The sequence below is a fragment of the Filicampus tigris genome, chromosome 16 (assembly GCF_054856515.1).
Source record: "Filicampus tigris isolate MCC_2025a chromosome 16, RoL_Ftig_1.0, whole genome shotgun sequence".
Classification (NCBI taxonomy): Eukaryota; Metazoa; Chordata; class Actinopteri; order Syngnathiformes; family Syngnathidae; genus Filicampus; species Filicampus tigris.
Window position 1 is genome coordinate 8,483,134 of NC_141232.1, and position 27,892 is coordinate 8,511,025.

Below are 27,892 nucleotides of genomic sequence, written 5' to 3' on the forward strand. Positions count from 1 at the left end.
GGTCGCGGGTGTGCTGGAGCGTGCCCAGCCGACATGAGGCAGGGTCCATCCTGCCAATCGCAGGGCACATACAGACAAACACCCATTCACACTCACATTCACACCTAGGGGCAATTTAGACTCTTCAACTCACCTAACATGCATGTTTGTTGAATGTGGGAGGGAGCTGGAGTGCCTGGTGAAAAGCAATTTTTTTGCTTTGACTTGCAAGCAATAATTCCAGATACGAGCACTGTAACTAGTAGTTTGTTTTAACTAAAACAACCACACGACTTTGCCTCCCACTAGCTTCATGCTAACACACAATGCAAAACACTATTGAGGGGCTAACAAATAGCATTGATCGTTGCATTGTTATAACACTTCAAGCAATGAATATTTGAACACAGTGTGTCAAAACATGTAGTCATACAATATAACAATATTCAAAGGCATATTTTCCATAACGTGTTGTTGCTTGGGTACGTAAACAAAAACAGTTGTCAAGGTAACGCTAACATGTCACTAGTTGCTCGGCAGAGTTCAGCTCTGGAGAATCAGAAGAAAGGAGTCCTTCCCAAGATGATTGAGTTATCTGTTATGGTTGGCCTAACAGCCAGGAACGTATCACTACGCAGACAGGAGGGTTCGAGAGCAGTGACACAGGCTTTATTCCAGAACACGAAAATAACAGTAAAGAAAAGCTACAATCACGGAACGTTAACCCGAAGGCAAAAACAAATGAGGCTAGTTCTCTAACAAAAGTCGAGCAGAGCTATCCAGAAAAAAAACAGAAACCCCAAATCACAGTAGAACTTAACCACACAAACCTCAAATTCTACTGGATGTCGACCTGGTTTGCAATCGAGTCAATGCGGGAATGGCAAGCAGCAAAACAGCACACAAAACAATAGTCCGGCACCTTGCCTTGTTTGGAGCCAAGCCTAAATACTACTAATGATGATTGGAGACAGGTGGTCGGGCTGATTGCAGGTGCTGAGGCGGAGAGACCCCGCCCATGCTCAACTATTGTAGACTGAGAGAACAGATGAAGAGGCCACAACACAGGGCATGACAGAAATCATTGTCTTGTTTTTTCCTTTTTTGTTTCATCCAACAATTAAAATTCTTACAGATCTACCGGTAGTTCAAACGGCCAGGGATTGTTCTCGGTAAAAAGAAGGAGCCCTGATGATTGTTAAAATCTTGGTACGCAATAAGCCAAAAGTATACAAGGTCGAAATTGACTTTTTTTTTATATAACATATTTATTTATTTATTTTATTTTGGTGGGGGGACATGTAGCAGCTTGTTGCACATATAAATGCAAAATCAGCACCGGTCATATATTTAATGCAGGTATTGACGAGGCATCTCTCACACAGGCATACATAGACTGAGCATAGGCTAGCTGGCTAGCTTTTTGAGATTTCTAGCATCTGATTGACATTTCCTCGGCATGTGCGTGTAAACATAGGTAAGTTTGGAAATGACATTTATTCACTCTCAGAGGGGGGCACTGGTTGGGAATACAAAATGTATGTGTGTGTGTGGGTGTGTGCGCGCGTTCGTGTGTGTTTACCACACAAGCACACCGCATAGATCTCCATTTTGACCGTTATGGCCTGCTTTTAAAATAAATGACTACTTTATGCGTTTTAATACGAGCATTTTGGAGACGTTGGGCCAAATGCAAAGCTTCAGGACCGTTTGGTTTAGTGCGTTTGGCACTTATTTGGGCGCAGCTCCGACGTGAAAGGGAATTGGGCTTAAATGATTTTGACGCTTCGATCGTTGCCGCGGGTCCTCTCGGGGAGACAGCTTTACGGCGAGATCTCTGCGGGCCTTTAATGCAGCGCATTAACCTCACAAGCGCGCACACGCGCACACACGCACACACGCACACACACACACACACACAGACATAGACTTGCGAGGTAGTAGTAGCATTAAGGCTGATTTCCAGGCTACATTTTTCTACTCAGGTCAAGTCCAGCTAGTTTATTGTATAAGCCACACCTAAAAACATGAGACTAAGTCAATCACAGAGTTTTTACATGTAGAAAATAAACAAGCATTCTGAATTAGTAGTTTTGTGGAACTTGTTTTCAGGGCTGAAGTTTCCCTTACAATGTAGAAATGCCCATCCGTCTAGAATACATGGTTTGAATTTGGTGAGGGAGGTTTGTCTTTGAAGTCTGTAGTTCCAATTTGATAGCAATTGGATCAAATCACTAGAAATAATTCATTTTAGAAGGACACACACAAATGGCTAAAATGAGTCTACCATGGCGACGTCATCAAACAATGTAGCAGAGTGCCTGTGTCTTTTCAGGCATGATGACCAAATTTCTTGTTGGTGAATTATAACATTTACGACCTGAGTAAATATTAGCATTTAAATTATTATGGCAAGTCATCAACCTTTGACGCAAAGCTCAGCACAAAGACAAAAACTCAAACCCATCACAATTTTGCATCTTCCATCTGTCTATGTAGTACAAGATTGGTAGCCGGTAGCTAGGTAGTTAGACAAAATGAAACTAAAACGGCAACGTCAAACTTTTTTGTGGTTCTACTCATGATAAACATGCCCACCAAATTTCATGTGAATCAGACTTTGGGAGGTGAGTTTTCCGAAAATGTTGTCGATTTTCAGCTGGAATAAAAAAGCGAGCTCTGCACTGGCGGTTTATTTTCTCCACAAAGCATTTTTGAGAGGCTACCAGGTTAAACGTGCAACTGTGATTCTGGATTATTTTCATGCTGACGACAAACAACTGACATTTTCTTATAATCTTGCCTCCATCTCAGTAGACACGCAAGTATTCCGCACAGGCAAAAAGGGGAGAATCGCAAGGAAGCAATCACATCAGCTCCTCCACACGGTGACATTTACTCTCTAATTTCTCCATCTTTTACGACTATCATTCACTGACACTCTATTGCTCTTTTTCCCGCGGCTTCCCTCTTGTAAATCCTCCCTCGGCCTCCATCTTTGTCTCCTGCAGGCACTGTGCCTGGAGAGCCATCAATCTTCCTCAATGAGTGCCAAGCAGTGCCAAGGCCAAGGTAGATTACTACTAGCTCCCCTCACTCCAGCACATTGTCTTATAGACCTATACAGTAGCTATAAACAGTAGGATGCACACGCAGCAGTTATTTGGACATAGTAAATATATAGACATGGAGTTCGTTTAGGTAGTTCCCCTCAACTTTAAATATTTTTTGTGCCTTCATTTATGTTTTTACTTAGTTGAAGGGGGTCGTTTTGATTATAACTTTGAATACATTGATTGCGTCCATTTTAGTTTTCCCCGTAATTGAGCGGATTATTTTAGAACAGGGATACCCACACTGTTGGTTTGTCCACCCTTGGCAGTGCGCAATACGGAATAAAGATGTTAAATTTGAGCATTGTCAGGATGAAAATAAATTGTACGTTCAAAACGAACATTCTAATTTGGAAAAAGTACACAAAATGTACTTCAGCTACTGCTAAAAGGTGGTGTGCTATTTTTGTTGGGAAAATGAAAGGGGTTTTTTTCCTCCATAACTGTATATTTTGCCATCGCCTATGAGTTTTTTTTATTTTTATTTTTTTATCAGTGATGCCCCAAATTGTTGTAAGTGGGTTTATTTCATTTTTGCAGACCTCCTCCAAGGCTTAAACTTTGTCACCTTATCTTAAAAAGTCCAATTTCCACCAGATGAACCAAAATACCCAGTGTTGCATGGATTTCCCAAGTTTCAACTTAATCTGATAACATTTGACACAAATAAATGTCTCAACATGTTTTTCCAATATTGCCTTACATTGCTGCCAAACCTGGAACGGATCTGGATTCAAATCAGGTTTTGGTACTACTACCAGGAAAGTGTAAGAAAGTAGCACCCAGACTTAAAAGGTGTGTGTATGTGTGTGCGCATTGAAGCGTTACATTAACACTCACAAAAGGTACAAAAAAAAATCAAATAAAAAAATCCAGGGCCGTGACCTTGCAGACCAAAGGGGTTTTTAACTAGCCGCCTCGCTACCCTCGGGGCTACAGCGACGTCTTTTACACACTCACTCGCACACACGCCAAGGCTAACTGTGTCTGTGCCAAACAGGAAAATATTGGTAAATTGCCTTAAGTATTGTCTCCTTCTACGTACACTAATACAAATAACGACTAAATAAACACTATGCTGTACACACCACACCACACACACCCTAAAAGACATTGCGAGGGACGCGTATAGTGCGCACCACTGAAAATCTTGCTGTAGGAGACATGACATATACGTTCTGCATGTTTAATGTTGTCAGTGTAATTAAAGGTAAACTTAGAGCTGTCTGCACACCAGTCAGTATGATGGGAAGGAAGGAATCTTGACACATAACATACACTGATAATTGGCTGCAAAGGTAACAAACTGATAAACTGATGTCGTGTGTCACCTCTTCAAATCATTTGTGTACTCTCTAATGATATAGATAGATAGATAGATAGATCTATCTATATATATATATATAGATAGATCTATCTATATATATAGATAGATCTATCTATATATATAGATAGATCTATCTATCTATCTATCTATCTATCTATATCTATATAGATAGATATCTATATCTATATAGATAGATATCTATATCTATATAGATAGATATCTATATCTATATCTATATAGATAGATAGATAGATAGATAGATAGATAGATAGATAGATAGATATATCTATATCTATATCTATAGATAGATCGATATATCTATATCTATATAGATAGATATTTATATCTATATCTATATAGATTGATACCTATATCTATATAGATTGATATCTATATCTATATAGATTGATATCTATATCTATATCTATATCTATATCTAAATCTATAGAGATAGATAGATAGATAGATAGATAGATAGATAGATAGATAGATAGATAGATAGATAGATAGATAGATAGATAGATAGATAGATAGATAGATAGATAGATAGATAGATAGATAGATAGATAGATAGATAGATAGATAGATAGATAAATAAGATGTGGATCCAAAATAAGTACATTTCTACCATGAGAGGCTAATGTAATAACTTCATGTAAATGTAAATCATGTATTTCAGGCTTTTCATACAATGTGAATTGGATGTGCCGTCTGCATTGTGGAGGTCTTGGGCTTATTTATTTGTTTACATGCTGTGGTTGTCATTTTGGAACAAATATGACTTTTGACATTTGAGGATATGTGGGGATATTTTAGGACATATGTGGAAATTTGGGACATTTGAGGACACGCAGAGCCATCATTTCACTGCTTTTTCACTTTTCACTGTTCAATGTGAAAGGTACAGAAAACGAATGGGGACATTATTGACATATTTAGGGCATTTGGGCATATTTGAGTGTAATAGGACATTTAATAATAGGACATTTGGGGATGTCAAAGCCAGTTTGTTGCCTGTTTTTTTCACATTGTTTTGGAATTGTAGAACTTCAGCCATTCAAGGGTATGTGAGGACTTTTGGTGACACATTTGGGGACATTGAGGCTAGCAAGCTTTTTCACTTGGCACTGCTCTGTGCGAAAGGTACAGACATTCAATGGGGACACTTTGCGTCAATCGAAGGCATTTGAGACATTTGGGGACATCAAAGCCAGATTTTTAGTAGTTACCTGTTGCTCTTGAATGAGGACATTCAAAGTTATGTGTTAACTTGAGGACATGTGAGGAATTTGGGGGGCACCACGTCAGCTTTTTTTCCCCAGCTTCAACTGTAATATTTGGGAAATAAGAGAGACAGAACAGCACCGGTATGAAAGGGAATTGCAGAAGCTAGTCCAGGAGTGAGCTACTGAGAACTGAAAAACTGGGGAAATTGTTGCCTCTACTTGAGGGAGGCGTTTATTCGTCTCATTATTAGCGTCGCGTCCCCTCGATTCTCCTGACGTCTCCACTTGCCCGCAGAACAGTGATGTCAGCCTCCTCATGGATATTCATGCGGCCCATTAAAACTCAAGCGGGGGGAAGCGTGTGTTGCTCATTGTGCCGGGGAGAAAAAAACAAAAGCTGAGGGAGGGCGAGGGAGCCAGGAAGCAGAGCTAGGTCGGACGTGGTTTAAGGGGTGCGTTTACAAAGCCTCACGGGGGGGGAAAGAGGTGGTTGTATTGTTACCCTGAGAAGCCGTGATGGAATTGCAAAACCTCCTTGCCATGAATGCCAAGCAGAAGCCCCTTTCACGCAGAGCTTCTGCAAAATAACTAATCAGTATTTGCCTGTGGCTTTCAAAGCGGGATATCGCAGCAAATGTGAGGCCATTTTGGAAAATTTGGGGCATATTTGTTGTTTTTGGGGGGGGGGGGACATTTGAAGCTGATATTTGAGACGATATAAGGTTGAGGACAGCTGGGGCCAATTTAGGACATTTGGGAATATTTTAGGACACGTTGGGACATTTGAGGTGGGAGGTATTTGGGGGACATTTGAGGGTGATGAAATTTGGGGAAATAAAGGGGGCATTTGTGGTGATCTGGAGACGATTGAGGTTGAGGGAATTTGAGGACCTTTGAGGTATTTTGCGTCCATTTGAAGTAAAGGACGTGCTGAATAGTTTGGGGGAAGAAGACGCGGGGGAACATTAGAGGTTGCGGTTGCATCTGAGGCCAGTTAAGGACATTTGGGGTCATCTGGCATTATTTGAAGACATTAAGGGCATCTGAGCATGCAAAACAATGCAAGCGGATGCTAAAAGCCATCCCAGCAGAGGCCAAGTGTGTGTGGTGCTTTCAAAGGTCAAAGATTGTCCAGAGGAAACCGAAGCAGGGCGCGCTCAGGGGAATCAATATGCCGCTGTTCACAGGCCCAACGCCAAAACCATTTCATGTTCCAACTTGGACGCTCGCTTTGTGACAAAACTTCAATTTCACAAGCGTATGAACTATCGATTTTGCAGGCGCACCTTCATTGTCCTCTGCCTGCTTCACTCTCCTCCCTCCAACCCCCATCTCTCAGGAAAAGTTGTTTTCTGATTGGAATGTGGGGGAATGGAGAAGTCCTCGCTTGTGAATTTTAAGATTTTGTCAAAGTCGAGCCAGAGCACAAGAACACAAAGCTCCATATTTTGGCGTACAGTCAGAGGAGGCGCTCCGATGCGCGTTACTAAGCCTCTTCTGAGCCGCATTGTCTAGGCTTTAATTGTCGGTCAATCAGGATTACCCAAAACAATACGCAACGGTACATAGTCATTTTCCATGGGCCAATGAAGAAACTCATACATTTTGTTGCAGATCCACAAAAAGGTGCAGATCAAAGAAATTGGTTGAAATTCATACTATGGCAAGAATAGTGCAGTCCAACACCAGAATCCGACTGACCATTCTGAACGTCTTCTATAAACTTTGGATCTTCGATGAGGGGGGGAAAAAAAACTGAAAAGCTAGTTTGAGTCGGAAATCTTTTTTGTTAATTGCAGGTAACTGGCAAAAGGTGCACCTTAAAGATGCTTCCATGGCAAGAATGGTACAGTCCAATGCCATAATCTATCCATCCATTAATAACAGAAAATTGGTAACTTGGACATTTCTGACCTAAGACTAGTTAGGACAAAGACTACCTTCTTCCTAAATGGTAACTTGTTGCCACAGTTATCTTGAAAAAGTAACTTAGTTACTTTATTGATTACTTGCTTTTAAAAGTAACCTAGTTACTATACTGATGACTTGATTTGAAAACTTAGATTAGAAGTTACTTTAATACTTACATTGAGCAGATGAGGACAACACTGCTTAACATAAAAATCACACCCGATCTTGACATTTTACTAAATTGGCAGTGCATTGTTAACAGTGACATTTAAGATTAATATTTGTTTTTATTAAAAATAAAATAAAGACAACCTTTTTTGACTTAACAGTCATTTTTATTTTTAAAATGAGTCTTTTCTGGATTTTAATCAACATAAACTGGCTACTTGTTTATTTATTTAAAAAAAAATAAAATAAAGAAGGGAAAAAAGAGAAGTCTATCTAGACTTCACTTAACATAAATACATTATTTAATAAAAACAATAAATAAAAGCAGTCTTTTTTTACTAGGCATATTTATTAATAAAGTAATGTCAAAACGTAACATTTATAATGTACATTGTAAATAGTGGCGAGGAGACCGTTGGGAAAGTCGCGAAAATATGTGAATTTTCCAGAATGGCCAGTGTATTTCCGGGCCGGTCCTAGCCGTAACGGCCTCCAGCATCCGTCCGCGCCCCCCAACCCGTCAACGATTGCGTTTCGGAGCATGGCGGCCGCACGCGCTCCCCCTCCCCCCCGTCAACGATTATTTGTTGGCACATGACGGCGCATTTCCATGATGAATGACATCCCTCCCAAATGCCAAATCAGATCATATCCCTCCACCGTGACAGCGTTCCACTCGATAATCCCACCATTAAGATGGCCGGCCACTATCCGCCCGCTTAAATGGCAGATAATATCAGTAGAATTGCGTGTGACTTTTGGGCTGACGCTGAATTCATATTCGGCCAGGCAGTTGTGATCACTGGTCCAAAGTGAGCACGCTTGAACGTGCCTCGGCTCCCTTTCCAGATTACTTTTGCTCTTAAAAGACTCACTTTCGTCTGTCGCTCCTCCTCCGCCTACTCAAGTATTAGCGGATACCGGAAAACTGCAGAACTCTTTAGTCATACATACACTATGTGGTACAAAGAAAAAAAACATTTCAGCATCCATAACTGAAAGAGTCATTAGCGCCCCCGGTCCTGTTCCGTATCTCATTTCCCACGATTGCCGAGCAAACTAAATCACAACTTGTTGCCTTCCCTTATACATTATACGTATTCATCTCCCTTAGACATTTTGGATGTGTCATGCCAATCACAAACAATCCGCAACAGTCTACAGGTGCTTACTCAGGTTTTCTTAGGGGAAATCAGGAAAAATCAGAAGCCCTATCACATCTTTATTTTTCCATGACAACACTTAGCAAGTGATATAAAGCCCCTGAATGGTAAACCAGTAAGGACTATTCAATACAGAAACAATAAACAGCATTCTACTCATGAACCCGGTTCATAAGTGGTCCGTCAGTCGTTGAGTTTGCTAAGCCGGTTGATTGTTAGTTAGGGAAATTAATTGGTGCACCCAGTTTGTTACCATTCATTTTGGAATGGTACAGTGACTTTGCCATCCAGGTTGGTCGGTTGGTTGGTAGGTCGGTAGGTGGGTTGGGTAAGTTTGTAGGTCAATTGATCGCTTGGTTGAGCGGTTAGCTGGACGTTTGACGTTTGCTTGGTTCAGTGCTTAAGGTAACATTTGAAAAATCCCTCTCTGCCATCCATACCCTCCCAAGTGTTTTGATAGTTTTGTTTGAGTTCTCGTGAGAATGTGTGCCCCACACTCATCTCCGGTGCAAACAAGCCCACGTCTTGCCCCTCGGTTCTCCTCCTCCGGCTTCCATAACTGTTTGTAATGTTTATTACCCAAGAAAAATATCACTCATTTGTAAAACTCAACGATAGAAAAGCCGGCATGACAATATCTCCTCATTTGCGACAGTGACCCGAGAGCCTGGTCGACTGGAGTGGCACTCACGCGCGGCTGGAAAAAGTCAGCAGGTTATTGCCACAAATTTGGAGGTTTGACTGGCGACAGCTTTACGACGCCTGAGTGGCCTCCGCGACTCGCCGCCTGTCACATTCTATTAGCTCGCCCCACTTCCATTGGCTCTCCGCCTATTCCCCGGCGGCTTCACCGGGCGCCTCCTCCCGTAAATAAAGCAAATGGCCGCGTCGGGTAGTAAATGAAGACTGGGGACTATGTGGGCATGCGGGCGCTTGTGTGTAAAAACATCGCTCCGGATAATTTAACCTACAGGAGCGAGACGAATGCGCCCGGCTTGGCTCGTCCTTCATCAGCCGCCGAGTTTAACTTTGACTTACGCGATGACGCCCGTGTAAACGCTTCAGTGTGAATGCTTCAACACACACACACACATACACACGTGCGTATGCCCATTTTTACAAAAGAAAAGGTTGCGTCTTTTTGCAGCTGCCAAGGGGCGGCAGAAGAAAAGGCCATCAGTCTAATTACTGTTTTCAACATCTGTTCCCTTCTTCTTAAGCGCAGGTGCAGCTCTCACATCCGCACAGCCAACAGTCGAAAGGTTGAAACGTGTTGCTTTCCTCATCACTTTTTAATTAATGTCATCAATTTGAGAAAAAAAATAAAAATCAATAAAAACAGCGTTCCACTTTAGATTATTGCAGGCTAGTGAATATGAAGTCCAGGGAGAGGTTGTATATGAACGCGGTTTGTTGCTCAGTTGGCAGGTGATTGATAAGTGTATTTTTCTTAGGTAGGTACAGGTAGGTGGAAAAAACAATCAGATTACAGTCACATTTATAAAAAAAAAAAAAAAGAATATATTTCATATATTTCATAGGACGCCGTTGTTTATTTGAACCCTGAGCGCAACAACTCGATAAATCACAACTGTCGTGTAGCTCAATGGGCTGCCCGGACTCCACTCGCGCGGCTGTTGTGAGCAAACAGGTCGACTGCCAAAGGTAGGTGAAGAAACTGGTTACAATGTGCCCTCCAAAAGTGGCCACTTTAAAAGCATCATGAAAGAAAGTAGGAAGTGGTGACCGGTATTCACTGTTTGAAAAGTGCTCACTGAAGGACTGATTTCTCATAAATAACATCTACAAATAAAAGTTTCAGTTATCAGTGTCTTCCAGCATCCTGCTATGGCGGAGTTGATTGCTAGCTTGCTGCACCACTAGCGCGAGTCCCACCTTCCATACAAATCAACCACAAATTTATGATTTAAAGATCTCATCTGAGGGGGCAGCCTTTTTGCCACTTGCTGTCAACTGAAAATGACATCCCAGTTGCTCAGGGCGCAGTTAACGAACAATCACGGCTCAAACCCAGAAAACGGGTGAGCCGTGAGTGGTCAATGATATTGTTTGCTTGACGGTCACTTCTACAAGGAGACGTGCGAGCAGCTGTTGGTGGCAATCGCACCATTGTTCTCTGGAATTAACTCCATCAAGCTTTGTTTGCTGCGCGTGTGTGCACGCGTGTCCGTAAATGTCACTTGGCGATTTGCATTTTAGCTCCCACCGCGTTCTCCTCGTTCAAAGTCGATGGCCAAAAGAGCAAAGTGAGCAATGAGCAACAGCGCCATCAGCGGTATATTCCAACGCCAACTGAGCCACTGAGAAGTAGAGTGGGCCAACTCCATTTTTAGTTCACATGCAGAAATGAGAAGGGAAAAAAGGCACACCTTTTAGCTGAATATTGTTCAAAATCAAGGTTTAGTTCCAGGACATGCAACACTCACATACTGGGCCAACTCCCATTTCCAAATTTCCAAGATGTCCAAGTACACTCAGAAATGAAATAGTGCTTAAGCTTGGGTGCCAGTGCATCCACATGTTAGTATATGAATTCATGTCATGAAAAATTACTTTTATGAATGTTTGGAATAAACTAAAATGTAAGAAAAAAAAACATTTCTGGGGGGAAAAAATGTTTGTTCTTTTGTTTGTTCTCAGTGGCTCAATTTTCTTATATTCACCTCCTTATTGGTCACTGTGATGATGATGATGATGATGATGATGATGATGACCACATGCTAAGGGTAACTTCCCTTTTTCTTGCCGAGCCTTTTTTGGCTGCTCCAACATTGTACTCCAGAGTGTCCACTTTGCCACCACAGCCCATTTTCTGCAGCCACATGCTCAACTCCTGTTAAAACAGGAAGTAGGTGGTGTATCAATCTGACGATGCGTTCAATGTGGCACGGTTTTCCCAGCAATTCTGCTGGGCGATTTTGTGGAAAGTGGAAAACTGTACAACCGGTAGCACTGTGTTACAGAATATAAATCCTCGACATGCGCTAATATGCTGAGGAAAATAGTTTTCTTCTTCCTTAAGCTTTCCCTCCAGCCACATTTCACCCAAATTAATTCATAAATTTTCAGCTCGCGGCGTTGACTGGTTAGCACGTCCGCCTCACAGTGCAGATGTGGTGGGTTCGAATCCGGCCCCGGCCTTCTTGTGTGGAGTTTTATTGTTCTACCCGTAAATGTGTGGATTTACTCCGGTTTCCTCCCATATTCCAAAAACATGCATGGAAGGTTAAGTGGACACTCGAAAGCAGGGGTGTCAAGCTCTGGTCCTCAAAGGCCACTTTCCGGCGTGTTTTAGAGGTTTCCTTCTGCAACACACCTGATTCAAATGCTCAGGATTGTTATCAGGCCCCTGCAGAACTTCAATCAAGAAATCAGGTGTGTTGCAGGTGGTAACAGTCTAAAACAAGCAGGGACGAGGCCCTTGAGGACCGGAGTTTGAGATCCCCGCTCTAAATTGTCCCTGGGTATGATTGTGAGTCTGAATGGTGGTTTGTCTGTGTGATGATGGATTCAGTGTGGCATATTTTTGGCAGCATTCCCACTTTAAAATGCTGATTTGTCCCATTTTTCCATCCTTCCATCCATGCATCCATCATCCATCATCCTCGACTACTACCGTCCAATTCTTATAAGAGGGGGAAAAAGCTGTCTTATACATACATATATATATATAGATATATTTATTTTTATTTTATTTTTTTAATATAAACAGCACTATCTGCACTCACCATCACAAAAGTAGCAATATCTGATGTTGTCTTACACGTACTTTATGGCCCAAGTTAGATACAGTTGTATTTAACTTTGAAGTGTTACTGCGCTATTTTAACGTATGGTCAATCCGGTGGCAATTGTAAAGATAGTGTAAAAAAGTTTGAGAACCACTGCTGGGGTTTTCCCATGAGCTCAACAAAGACAACACAAGCCACAGCACCACCTGCAGTCAGGAGGTGTAAGAAATAGTGGACCTTGAAATGAAACCCTGCTATCATCATCAAGTGCAGAAGAAGAAGAGGTGTGCTTTTTGAATGCGGTGCCAGCATCTTAATTGGGCTGCGAAGAGAAGGCAGGTTTGTTTGTTTACTTGTGCGGCAGATGTGAGTCGGCATCAAGTCGCCGCATGTGGGACGCTGCCCATGTCGGCTGTCTTGGCAAATTCCACCAGAGAAGAAGACTAATGTGATTTTCACTCCACCTCCTCCGCCCTCCTTTTGAAGATTGAGATCATCCGACGAGAACAAAAACACTTGGGGGATGAAGCGAGGCTTGGCTGTGATGCTCGTCCAAAAGTTGCCCTGGTGGGATCTTTCATTTAAGGCGAACGGAGAGGGGAGAAAAAAGGCAGAGGAGGAAATCTGGCATCTGAAGAAAGGAAGAAGCTTGTTGTGACACCTGGATTGTTTTCATCCGCGCCGCCTTTCATCTACGGGTGAAACAATATTCACGAAATGGACATTATTTTTTTCCCCCTATTAAACGCACACATTGTCTCATATTGTCTTGACTTGGCCACGGCCGACAAGTGCTGAGACGTTTGGGAAGGCGCTCCATGTTTTGGCTCATCACTCCAATGCAATTATCAAGAAATAAGTAAGCATGTGTGGGTCTACCGAGAGAGAGAAAACAGAAAGTTGAATGAAAGTCCCACTCACCCTCCCGCACACACGCACGCGCACACTCATTAATACTGCCTTCTTACATGTAACTGAGCTTATCTCCGATGTTCTGTTTTTAGTTCATGTATTTTTACATGTTTCTCATGTTTATTTCTATGTACTTAAAAATTTTTTTTTTTTTTTAATTATTGTATATTTAGGATTCAGTGAATTAAATTTTATTTGGTAATTTTTTTATTTTTTTTTATTTTTTTTTGACAAACATTAACATTAATATTGCCTGCATCAGGATTCACCGAAATGTTCTGTTTTAATTGGAATACATTAAGATTTTTTTCTTTTTAATTAGTTTTATGAACTTTGTATTTGGTCATTTGGCGTTTTAATTGTTTGTTTTGTCACTTTGCATAGTGTTATACCAATTATTTTTTCTTTTTCCTTTGTGTTTGTTTGAATGTTTTTTTGTTGAATGAAGAATTTTTTTTATCTATTTGGTCATTTGACTTTTATTTTAGGTAATCTGGTAGTCATTTTTGCTTCATTTATTTACTATTTAATTTGGATTATTTTCATCTATTTTTATTTCCAAATTTAATTTGATTTTGTAATTACTGTATGTATTTTGTATTTTTTTTTTCAATTGTCTTTAATATTATAGTTTTATTTTTATCAATCCTGCTTTTATTTCAATAGGTTTATCAGTTGTTATTTGTCATTTTAATATGTTCTTCATTACTTTATTAATGTTTAATTTGATTTAGTTCTGATCATTTTGTCGTATCATTACTGTGTGTTTTATTTCAATAGGTTTTTTTTTTTACTATTAATGTCTATTTTATATTTTGTAAGGCAATTCTATTTGTATTTTTTATGATGGATTTTTTCTTTGGTAACTTTTATTCGATACTATTAATATTGACAGTAGTCCTTTGCTATTCACGGGAGATAAGAACCGAGCCCGAATGTGAACAGCGAAAATCCACTAATGATTGAAAAAAAAATCTAAAAAAAGAAAAACATGAATAAGAAAGTGAGGGATTGGGTAAAACAAAAAAACATGAATAAGCGGGGGGTTCTGTAAAATACCGGGATACATTCCAAATAAACTCAGCGAATAGGTCTAATTCTCAAATATCAAACCGTGAATATGTGCGGGTTCGCTGTATAACGTTTTGGGGGCTCTGTTACTTCATGCTCCATTTTTTTTTTTTATGGAAGGGCTAAGCACAAAGAGTCACAATAGAGTCATGAATGGAGCATTATAATAGTTTTAAAGAGGCAACATCTGCCTTCTGCAGTTACAATACGAGCAATTATCGTCTGTCGCACAACGGCTGTATCGTGATATTAAAGCAAAATATCGCAATCATGTTGTATTGTAGTTGAGTGACTAGCTCTGTATTGTTTATGATGCCGACCGCGGCCTGCGCGCGTGTCACCTGCAGCGGGCAAGTGACGCGGCGCTGGGTGCAGTGATGTTTTTAATTAGCCGCAGCCTTTGGAAAGGCTGATGAGGGACTATTGAATTTGCACTTCAATTAGAGTGCTTATCAAGTGTAGATTACACAAGGCTCACACTCAATTACTACGCTGGCTGCACCATGGCAGGGGTTGGGGGCGGGGTGGGGCTTGGCGGGTTGGGGTGCGGTGGTCAGATGCAGCCAGGGAAGGAGGCGAGTGAAGGCATTACACCGGTTTGTTCGTGAGTATAATCACCGGAGTTAACACTATTCACGGCAGATCCAACTCTAACATTGTGTTAAGGAATTCCGAGAGAGAGAGAGCAAAGTATACTCAACAATGCAGCCCTGAGATACAAGTTTAATTTGTTTGTCTGAAAACTCATATGCTTATATTCCAGCCATTGCAACAAAAACAACCCAAAAAATTGGGTGTTTTTTGATAAGAAAAGAAAACATTCGGTAATACTACTTTGGTGTGCATGCCTTAACCACCTGGCGACAGTATAATACAGGCATATGAACACACTGTACATGGAGCGGGTGAAAACTCAGCAGTAAATTTTAGTTCTTCACAGAGGATTAAGAATATATGACTGCAAGTATTGTTACATTTTGTTTAGTTTGAAAGTAAACTTCAATTGAGAGTGCCAACAAATAGCTTGACGTTTCTTTTTTTTTAAGAATAGTTTACTATCTGCCCAACTGCTGCTTGTTGTGAAATTAGTTTTTAAAAAAAAAATCATCAGAATGAAATTTGGATCATTCGTATCTCATGGCACCACTGTACATAGACTATATTGACTATTTTAATTTTTCTTTTTTTTTAAAATATATTTTAACATTCTGTCAAACTTAATCAATTCTCAATACAGGCCCCTTTTTTCAGCTAATGATGACTTTGGCATAACTTTGGCTGTGGTCATTTGACATTTATTTTTGCTTCATTCGATTTGTTTATTTGTTGACTTATTTTGCTTTGAAATGTATTTATTTTTGTCAATTTGGCATTCGTTTTGTTTTGTTTTTCTTTTGGCATTCAGAATTTTTTAAAGTGTTTTAATTTTCCGTTTTGTCATTTAGAAATCGTTTTTTATTTTTGTCTGTATTTCAGTTAATTAGACATATTGCATTTACAGTATTTAAATGTTCCCATTTCATTATTTTTCAATTTGGAATTGATTTAGTACTTTATTTTACTTCTTCAATCTGTGTCTTTTACTTATTTGTTAATTTTATATTTTTTATTTTTCATTTTACTTAGCTTTACTTGTTTACTGTTTTTAATGAATATTTGTCAATTTGGCATGTATTCTTTTATTCTGTATTTATTCAAATTTTCTTATTCACTTGTCATTTGTTTTGTTTTTTATTCATTTGTTCTCTCCTATTGACATTTACGGAGGACATATGAGCACGCCAACAAGGACGCGTGACAGCTTGCTACTAATTCGCACCATCTGATGCGCGTGTGTTGTTAAGCCTCCTTTAAGGGAGTGCAAAAGAGGAACGCGTTGTTCAGAAGAAGAAGAAAAAGAAGAAGAAAAGACAACAATGTGTAAATTCTCTGATGGATTACTGCAGCGATGACTGAACGTTGAGTGGATATGTCTGCAAGGCGCCGATAAAAGGACAGCTCAGCTCCTTCAGCGCATCAAGGACTTTGGAGTCGACGCGCCACCAAGATGGCGGAATGTGAATGAGGTTTTGGGGGGGCAATCTACCACAAATTGTGGCCAAGGGAGGGCTTTAATTTACTCAACGGCAGATCAGGTAGAGAGGCCTGTGTTGCATATTGATATGCATCCATTTCCTAATCATTGTGAGGAATCATTAACATAATCACCGTCTTCAGTTAAATACAAATCTGTAATTATGAATAATCAAACATAATATTGACATTATTAAAGATAATTTGAGCAAATTTGTTGTTTCGGAAGTGTGTCTAAAACGGATAGCCCTTTGTGTGAATCATTAACCAAGAAGTAGATCTCAGTTTCCGAAGGATTGGTGACCACTTGGTCTACAGGAACATGAGTATGGATGCACACAACATTGCAGAGCAACCACGTCAAGTGTCTATGTTGCTCTTTTGGTTAGCAACACAGTTGTAATGGGCTCAGTAAACATTCAACTCATTCACTGCCAGACATTTTCAGACCATATTTTACCCTAAAGTTTGAAAAAATTTGAAAAAAATATTTAAAAAGATTACTAAATTGATTGAATGGCTGGACTGTGAAAAGATGAGTAAATTCGCCAATGGCAGTGAATGAGTTAATGTCCATGCGTGGACAAGTAAGTCCAACGATAAAATGCTTTTATTTTGTCGTGGATGTGTTTAAGTAAAAGTCCATAAAGACGAAGGACAACTTTTTCACTTTCGACTGTATGCGTTTGGATCATCTCCTCCATACCTGCCTCTCCTCCCGCTACTCTCACTCCTCATCTGTATCTGTCAACAAAGAATGTTCAAGCCTCCCGCAGGACCCGTAGGCATCACTCTCTTCCGACCGCGCTCACGTAATCACTTCAGACCTGCCGGTTAGACCGACATCTCCCCTGGGACATGAGCTGCAGGCCAAGAAGGAGAAACGTAGTAAACGGACCAGTATCGTCACTTACATGTTGGGGAGGATCTGGGTTAAGAAGTGTTTTTTCAAAGTTTTGCTGAAATCATCGGAAGCATCTCGCACCCCAATTCTACTGCCAGTCGGTTCATCATCCGCCGTCAACTACAAACTAATACAGACAAAAACACAAATGTTGTCATAGTTTGGACTTGGCAGGGGTCTGCACTCTACTTGGAGATATTGTCTGATACGGCCATAGAAGAAATTAAGAGACCACCATGTTTTTTTTTCAATTTCTTGTTCATTTTAATGCCCGATGCCACTAAAATTGTATCAAGTGACTAACTGACACAAAAGAAAACATGGGATGCCTAAAAGCATCGTTTTTGGCAGTATAATGTCATAGCGATTGATGATGGAAGAATTTGTCAAGTGATTTTGGTTATTATCAACAAAACCTTTGGAAAATGTCCCAACGATCATGTGACGTTTTGAAATATTTTCTTAGACTATTGGGTGCACACAGAACATATTGTAAGAAAAAAAATGACATGACGAAAAGAAGAAGAAGCCGTCCCCTTCTCTACATCTTCCATTTTTGCATCAGCTCCGCCGCACTCATTTTGGATCACTGCATGGCCGGTTAATTGTGTTGCAAAAAGTCGACGACTGCAGATGAGCTCTTAGCAAGCCGGTAATTTGTTATGTGCAAAGTAGCATATGCTTGCCAGGAGCGTTTTGTTTTTTTTTGTTGATGTTTTTTGCCTGTGCGCTGGAGGTTAAGGAAGACAAAAAAAAAAAAAAGAAAGGAAAAAAATTAATATCTTAATTAACAAGGAAGCAGAACGAAAGCGGCGCTGGCTTTGGCCCGCTGTCAAAGGTTGAGCTCACTCTGACTGACTTGGGGAAGCCGACGCAGCCTCCAGCGCGACTCCGGCGGAGAACATTTGCATAGTAAAGGCTGGCGTCGGAGCTCAAGGGCTCTCACTACCATCTAATTATGCTCAAAGTGAGTGAAATATACACAACAGTACACAATGGCGCAGTAGAACATTTGTTGTTTTTCTTTGTGAAATATACCCTTAAACAAGGTTCTTTTATTAACTTTTGACAGGTTAAACAGGGCAGGATTGATCACGCTCTTTCAATAAGACAGCAAGGAAACAATTTAGACGAAATTTCAACACACAAGCTGTCCATGCTCATGCCCCAAAACGCATCTTTCCTTTGGAAAGCCTACTGGCGAGGCCGCTTTAGAGTGCCTTGTTGTCGGCTGTGAGTGTGCACACTTTGCGTGAAGAGGGCGGAGAAGATTTATTTTCAGGTCTCCAGTACAGCTTGATTTTTCAGGATTTTGAAGCTTCATTTTATTGGCCTTTTTTGTTTTCGTTAAAAGGGAAGTCAACCCAAACATATTTTTTTCAAGAATATGTTCCCAGCAGGCCCACTAGTTGAAACATGGCATTCTGATTAATTTTGCATTTGTGGAATATAAGTTAAGCAGCAAAATCCACTTGTTTTTAGCCATCTCAGGGGGCGGCCATTTTGTCTTCTGTCGACTGAAAATGACATCACAACTGCTCACAATGAACAATCGCGGCTGACCTGTTGTCTGAATCTGAGCCGTGATTGGTCGTTGTGAGCAGTGTGATGTCATTTTCAGTCAACAGAAGGCAAAATGGCCGCCCCAGAGATGGCTAAAAACGACTGCATTAACTCTTATTCCACAAACGCAATATTGATCAGAATGCCCTATTTCAACTAGTGGGCTTGCATAGAACATATTCTTGGAAAAAAAAAGGTTTGCATTGACTTCCTCTTTACAGAGGATGTCAACCCAAAAAAAAGGTTTGCATTGACTTCCCCTTTACAGAGGATGTCAACCCAAACATTTTTTTTTCCAAGAATATGTTCCGTGCAAGCCTACTAGTTGAAACAAGGAATAAGAGTTAATCCTCTCATTTTTAGCCATCTCCGGGGGTGGCCGTTTTGTTACTTCTGTCGACTGAAAATAGCATCACAACTACTCAGGGCTCAGGTAACGACCAATCACAGCTGACCTGTTTTCTGAAATCTGAGCCGTGATTGGTCGCAAAATGGCCGCCCCCGTGAGATGGCAAAAAACGGGTGGATTTTTCTGCTTAACTCATATCCCCCAAACGCAATATTAATCAGAATGTAGCGTCTTTAAATATGACATGGTGGTTCACAACATTATTCTCTGTAGTGTGTCAAATTTTAAAAATGTTTATCTTCATTTTACAAGGACTTACATTATCAGTGGGAAGGCTTAAGTAGTCCCTTTAGTCAAATATATGTTTCCTTTAAGAGAAAGAACGCGACACCTTTGACAGCGGGCAAACAAAGTGGTCCATGTGTCAAACTGTAGCGACACAGACAGACTGAGGCTGTCTGTCTTTCAAGGCTTGCTTGTGCTTTTCAGGTGAAATATGAGCACTCCAAGGAGAGACAAGGACGCGCGGGGGCAACATGGCCGCAAGCGGACGCACTTATTTGTCATTTTGCTTCATCTCCACCTGGCTGCTGTAAACATCTTTCAATAAAACGAGCGGTCGCAGGCGCAGTTATCCGTCCTCCTGACGCGGGTGGGACGCGGCGACCTGGCACCGCGGGTCCAAGCATTTTTCTTCTACCCGCCGCTCATTAGGGAAGCCAAGCTTTTAAAAAGCGCACAAAAACAAGCTCTGCTGCGACCATTAAAGTGGCACACAGACTTTTAATTAAGTCTCATAACGTGATGGAGGCCGGCAAAGTCATTCCCATCCCATTTATTGTGGTTTTGGAGCCTTTAACGGGCCCGATCGCACCATTAAAGCAGCGCAAGAGTAACACCGCACGTCTCAGCAGTACCGTGCGTCATCGTCCGCTGGCATTGTGCTCTTTTGTCCCATCATGACAAAAAAACAGAATGCTCTTACTGGGCTTGACTTTGTGGCAAATTAAGACTGAAGTGAATTCAGCTCTTTTTTGACCTAAGTAGGTCAGAAAGAGAAATCCGTCCTTTTTTCCAATCAACTCAAAAGGCAAAGAGCTGAAAGTCTACTGTTTGTTCACTTTTTTTTTACCTTGACTGAGTCCAAATTGACCAAATGAAGGATCCAAATGAACCATAGGGCATGTGTAAACAACGGGAAGTAGTCTCACTTCAGTTTGCTTATGTCCACTGTATTGATTGAGGTCACATTAAATGTTCTGTTAGTTCACTCCGCAGGATTGACTTGAGTTTCTTTACGTGTGAAAACCAAGGTAGGGTCTCTGGTTTTGTCTAAAGTATACATATTTGCACAGACAATTGCTGCCTCACTGCTCTAAATTTACTTGGATGGTTAAAATTTGTATTTTACACTGCAGTTGATGCTGTGAGATGCTGTTGTTGGGTACAAACACCGAAGAGATGAATGTATTTAGGACTCCATTGACTTAAAGCGGACTCGAAAGAGAGCTCGCAAAGCGTTTTCAAATGATATCAAAATGGAGAGAACTGAATCCCTTTTTTGTTGTTGTACTTTAGGACCGACAGTTTGTTGAGTTAGAAACAAGGTCCAGGTCAGCGATAAGTCAGCAATTCGAGCCCACTCGGAAGTGGTTTGACTTAGGTTTGCTTCAGGTGTGGGTCGCAATGTATTTTCTTTTCCACTGTATTGATTGAGGCCACAGTATGTCGGAATTTGTTTGGAAATAACGACTAATTGCTTTGAATTCACTTGGAAAACAAAAAGCAATCAAGTGGTTCGGAGTAGGAATCCAATCCAGTCTAGTGTGAACAGCACAAACCACATTGATTCCCTTTTTTTTCCCAAAACAGATTTAGATTGACTTCAACACTTGTTAGTGCACTTTTGTGGGGGCTTTATACTTCAGATGAGCTTCGTGCGGCTAAATACGCAAAGCCTAGTACTAAATCTGATACGATTTGGTGTTAGAATCCTCCAATCAGGCATCCTGAGACCTTGACTTCACCCTAAATCTGCATGGCAGGGACTCAAATTTTCACCATCTCTCCACTCCTGGCAAAAGGCCTTTTGAAGCATCCTTATGGGGGACTCTCTGGTTGAGAGTATCACACTTTGGGTCCCTTTGGCTCGGCCTGGCTCGCCGCTCATCACTTCTCAAACGCCTCCTTCCACCGCAATATTCCATTCTGCCTTCCATCTGTTTATTTATCTCGCTTCCTCTTTTCTGCCTCCGAGGGGGGGGACTGTTGCCAGCCATACTGGCCCGCTCGTGGATTTGCATATGCAAATGAAAGCCAACGTGCCTGCTAGATCTGCAATTAAGGCAACAGCTGACAATCAACGTCAGCCCGCATTACTGGAGCTATGCGAGCGTTTTCTCGTGTGGGTTTACTGTACGTGGCTGAAGCGGTGAGCACAGTCGTGGACCGCACGGCTCGTCTTTGATGAGCCAAGCAGTGACTTACTTTTTATGCGTTAAAGAACTTATTAAGAATTGATTAACATACTCTGCAAAGAAGTGGGCCTCCGTTAATAAGCCGCAAATATTAGAAGCCGAAAACGATATTAACATTTTATATCGGGGAAGGGTGACGAATGGCCCACGAACCATTGGGTAATAATTGCTGCATTCATTTAGATGTTTTTTCCCCAAAATTGGGTAATTAAAATTTATATATTTTTTTTATTCATGCAGCCCACTAAATAATGTGTTATTTGATTTATTATAAATAGTAATACCGGGACAACAGGAGCCATTGGTGAAATAAAAATAACTCCATACATTTCACTGTTATGAATTAATTCACAAATGGATTATAATTAAAAAAATGAATAACAAATTTAAAAATGAGCATAAATGATCTCATTATTAAAAATAAACAATTTCATGTATTTTACATACACGTATGTACTTTTTTTTATAAACAATGCTGTTCGTTAAAATATGATGCAGTACATTTTTACTGAAAATGTATAACAAAACATTAAATATATAAAATATATAAAGATTATATATACATATGTTTTTTTTTTTGCAAAACAAAAGCATTTTTAACTTGAGAGTTATTTTTCTTTTTTTTATGCATCTCATCGGCCACTCTTACAATTACGCCATTAGCATTTGCACCAAAACATGGTGCGCAAGGAGTTATTTTGAGCTATTCACTTATAAAAATCCAAAAAAGGTTTTGGCTGCTTTCTTCCTTGACAAATTCTGATGCCAGAAAACTGTTTGAAAAAGGGTCTCAACTTGCATGTTTTCAACTATATACCATTTAAGCATTTCCAGTTCTTTTTAACAAAAAATGTAAATGTTGTTTTGCCACAACAATGGCATTTCCTAGCATGAAAACACACACTTAAAAATGCCTCACAATGTGGACGTTTTTCAAGCCGTCTGGATCATCCAAGCAAAGGCTAACTTTTTATGCATTAAAGAGCTTATTAACAATCAAAGCACCGGGAATCCATTTACATACTCTACAAAGAAGCGAGCATTCTTTAATAAGCTGCAGAGGTCAGAGGCTACGACCGACATTGAGATTCTATACCATCAAACGTGGAGTTAACGACATGCAGGCCCAGATTTTTTTAGTGCCAGGAGCTCTCACTCACGCATGTGCCGAGCCAACGTGTAATTAGCATTCCCTCTGAATCACCTGTCAAGTCCACAAATCATTTGGAATTCAGTCCCAGATTCGTCACCAAATGTCCGCATGGGGACCTTAGCTCAGGGAGGTTCGAGGACCACCGCTGGAGGGATGCTTGCGGGGGGCTTCCTCTGCAAGGCACTAAACCTAGTCGAATGCCTTCAAGTTTAATCCCAGTTTGTTTAAATTCACTAAATTATTTGTGATGAGCTAAACTTTGGATAACCCCTTTTTGGACACTTGAGAGCACAAAAACATTAAAAAAAACAAAAAAAAAACACAACATTCTATCCTCAAACTGTTTCCTTAACGCTGGTTTCCTTTTCTCACACTTTAGACATCAAACAACATCATGTCTGAGTGCTGAGAGTTGAGCATTCTTGGTTGTTATTCTGCAATAACAACAAAAAATAGTAATCCAAACGTTTTAAAAGAGCAGTTGGCATTGCCTTTGCAGATGATGCTGTGATGTTTTTTTGAGTTAGAGGACGCCCTTGAGGTTGTCTCTGAGTAAAAAGTGCCATTGACTTTGTTTGTCCAGGTTAGAAAAACACAAAATTGGCTTTTTGGGTTCTTCATGGGGGAAATTATAGACAGATGGATTTACCTTGGTGATGAAATCCTACTCGACACATAGGTGTTGCACATATTGGCATCCAAGGATGAAGTCTTTACGGTCCCGTTGAGCCTGGTCTTGCGTTATAGCTGCGAAAACTGGAACAAGATAGACATGAATTATTTGTTACCAAGACCCTGAGTAAAACCCTTCAGTACCATTATTTATGGCACGTTTTCTGAAATTTATCAGACCCTTAGGTGCCACCCTACTAGGTTAATAATTTTAGCACTTTACTAGGCAGACAATGAATTTTACTCATGTGAATGGACCACATAACACCACTTTGCATTCCCACAACACTCCGTTAGCGGCATCTCCATTCTGGCAAAGATCAAAGAACCAAAAGACACCGGGATGTGTTGTTTTTTTGGGGTTTTTTTTTTTTTGTTTTTTTTAATCTGTCGGCCAATCCGGGCCTTTAGAACACCTACAAAGACCTGTTCCCTGACAAAATCGATAGTCCAATATGTTCCGTCAGCGGTAACAGATGATCCGAGGAGATAGGCGGCGGCGCCTCCATCAGGAAGGCCAAAGCGGCGTCCGATCTGGCGGGACTGCCAATAAGAAACTAGCAGACGGATGGAGGCAATAAGCAGCAATGGCTTTGGATCTAATAAGAGGTGAGAGAAGGACATTTTGTCTGACATTTGTCTTCTTCCATAAGGCTAACATACAAAAGGTGACCATTTGTAGTCATAACAATTCAGATGACATTCTACTTTTGACTATTTTTCACCTGGCCACCGTAAACTAATTGTCCTGAAATTATAACAAAATTATACTTTAAGGTTAGAAATGGTTTTAGAATGTATAATTTCTCAGTATTTTTGCAAGTATGTGCCCAGTGGCGTGCAGAGGGGGGAAGCCAAGGGGCCAGGGCCCCGGGCATCCAACAAAGGCAACCTAATGAGGCAGGTGGGCAGTAATTTACAGACAGTGTGAAAGGGGCTGCTGATATGAGCTCTGAAAACTAGAAAATTACCGAATCGACGTGCCCCCCAACCCCCCACCTACCCCAGTTTCTATTGTTGTTGTCTTTTACAAGCAGTGTGAAGGGGGTAACAGTAATGTGCTTTGTGCATAGTTGAGGTTGTTTTTTTGTCCCTTATTTACTCCAAGCCGCTTGACTGGGACCCGCAGCGCATGATCGCTCGTGCTCACGGCCTAATTATGCGAACTCTCTGGCCGAGCAGCTAATCGACTTGAAAATGGATTTGAGGGTGAGGGGGATAGAATAAAAAATAAAAAAAGTGAGCGGGACAATGGCGTCCGCTCTTATGAGGCCGCATGTTGCCAATTAGGCCCACCGGCGCTCATCTGAAGTGTGGGCGAGCGAGGCGGGCGGGTGGTAGCATTAGGACGACCGCAGGGCTTTTTGTCCTCAACGTGACATCATTACGAGCACGTTCTCTCACATTAATGCCGCTTTGTGTCGGCGCCCTTTCCGTGATGAACAACACGCTTTGACTGGCCCTAATGAAAAGCTCTAATAACATGCAAATGAGCTCATGAGCAGGAACAACTACAACAAACTTTCCTTTGTGATGTTGTAATTGGGCTGCTTTCCACAAGGTGGTTTGACTTCATTCATTTTATGTTTGATTTCTCAAGAAAAAGACTTTGTTGTTGCGATATCAAAGCTTTTTCTCTTGAAAATAAATTCTTGCTGTATGACTACCGGTACTCTCTTTTTTCCTAGAGATTCTACAAATATCACAATTGCTTTGTTGCAAAATATGACTGTTTGCAAATTATGAGTCATTTTGCAAAAAATATAATATTGTTGTAATATTATAATTGTTTGTTTTAAAAAATCTTTATTATAGCATATTCATCTCTGCAAAATATGGCTTTTCCCACTAAATGATAGATTTTTAAAAATAAAATATTCTTGTAATTTCAAATGTATCCTTTTAATGTAATATTAAAAGGATTTCTCATTGTGACTGTATCACTATATTGAAATATTATTCCTTTAAAAAAACGTATTTTTGCAATATTTAATCTTTTTTCCTCTGCCTTAATTCACAAAATTGTAACTTTTTTGGGGAAAAAAAAAAGAATCTGATGTTTTTCTTTAGTCCCTTGTTGTGATATTTAGTCTCTTAAAAAAGACTAGTGCATAGCAGTATTTCAATTCTTTATTGAATCAATAAGAAGATAAAAAATGAGAACTCTGAGTAAACTTTACCAGTTCGCCCACGTCGCACAACAAACAATTGTGACAACAAAATATCACGTAATGAGACGAGCGGTTGATCAGAACGGAAATATTCCCTGCGAATTTGTTTTCCGTCTGCATATTATTGGCGGGGCGGCATTTAGCCTGCTGGGCCTCATCTTGCCTCTGAGCGGACGTCGGCGTCCATCCGTCGGCTGTCATTAGACCTAATAGACATGCCGCGCTCGGGCTCGGCTCAGTTATGAGGTGCATTAAGGCCGCAATGAGCTCGCACGTTCTCCACGACGTCTTCAAAGCGTGCGCGGAAGACTTGTTTTGCACGCAATCTATATTTAAATGTCTCTGATTGTGTAGCCTGCCTCCGCAATAAGGTGTAATGAAGCAGACGCCTGGCTACATAAGGAAAATGAGACTGTGTGCGCTACATTACCGAGCGCTAAATTGCAAACATGGGATGGAAATTAAGGACTCTGATTGTTTTGTTCATGTCCTCCATTAATCATAATCATTGCTTGGATGTACTAGTAATAGATGACTTGACAGTTGAGCAGATGCTGAATAAAGGGGAAATGTGGAGTCTGGAAATATTTAGATTCAAGGTGTCAAAACCAGTGGCGTTTTTTTGGGCATGTGCGATATGTGCGGCCACACAAGGCTTGGTTAAAGCCGTAAACAGTTAAACATTGGCGTTTGAATGGAGAATTTGTGGCCCCTTGAGACACTCTCTAACTTGTGGTAGTACCAGAAGAGATGCATGGTGACGATTCGTCTCACTATGCGGACAAGTTTAAAGGGAATGACAACGTTAGGCACCGTTAGCTCATTTGATCTCGTAATATTAGCGTAAAAGTGACTTTATTCTAGGGTAATTACATTCTTCCGCTTGAAAGAAATGTTGACTTTCTCAAAGTTATTTGTTGAAAAAATTAAAGTATTCTCTTATTGTTACCATGCAACACCTTTCTGTACACAAAATGTTCATGTATTTTCTTAACATTAAAATGAAAAAGTTTACTTTTTTGTATTATTTAAAAGAAAAAAAATTTATCTGACATAATTGTTACAGCGGTTCTACTTTTTTCTTGAGACAAATATGATTATTTTAGTACAACTAAGTGAAAAAAATTGCAATGTTGTTTGTGTTATACCATCTTTCTTGAAACATTAACTTGATTCAAGATTTATTTCTAGAAGAAAATGTGACTTTTTTCTCACAATAAATATTTTTTTATGTTGTGATATAAAATCTAAAACAAATAGAAAATATCATGCGCTAAGTTGTCATTCACTTTGGATGAAAATCTATGTTTGTGTGGACATGGAAAAAATATATACGTGTTGGTCAGACCAGTCTGAATTGAGGTCTTACATTTATTTTTTTTTCCCCTGACGCATCCCACAATGCACTTGGCTACATGCTGCAGACTCTGAAGAATTAAGGACAACCTCATTATTAGATGAAATGAAACAAACAAACAAAAATAAAAACAATAATAATAAAACCCCTCCGTGTCCTGTTGCGAATTGATTGTAAGCTTTTCAATGTTTTTTAGTTGACTTCCATCTTTTTTGATCCCCCCACTGTGTCTTTGTTTGGGAAGCTGAAGGGTAGAACATAATCTGCATTTATTTAATCTTTTTCTTTTTCTGGAGAAACAAAGTTGACAGGAAACAGAGGAAGCGGGGGGCAGATGCTGGTGGTAGTGCCAGCTGGTAGGAGGAAGAAGAAGAGGCAGGTGATGTTGGACCAAATGTCTGGTGGTCCTCAAAACCTCTGCAATGCATAACTACCTATGACATCAAGAAAAGCACATATTGAATAAACGTTTTTTTTCGGACGTGACTGATTTTTCAATATTGACATCAAGACTCCACGCTTATAGGAAACAGCTTTTGAAAAGCTGTCAC

At 40.3% G+C, this 27,892-nt stretch overlaps 1 protein-coding gene across 2 annotated transcripts in view; it reads right to left on the reverse strand.

Moving 5' to 3' along the window:
* LOC147134504 (uncharacterized) overlaps positions 1 to 27,892 on the reverse strand; it is a 229,640-nt gene that overhangs the window by 196,664 nt on the left and 5,084 nt on the right. The window contains exons 1-2 of one of the 2 annotated variants that reach the window (XM_086054779.1): positions 499 to 553; positions 134 to 232 (exon numbers count right to left, since the gene is read on the reverse strand). In XM_086054779.1, the coding sequence (XP_085910905.1) occupies positions 134 to 140 (7 nt within the window). In that variant the 5' untranslated portion in view covers positions 141 to 232; positions 499 to 553. Of the gene's footprint in view, positions 1 to 133; positions 233 to 498; positions 554 to 23,790; positions 23,898 to 27,892 lie in introns of those variants that run through there. The other variant, XM_086054778.1, reaches the window with a different exon arrangement.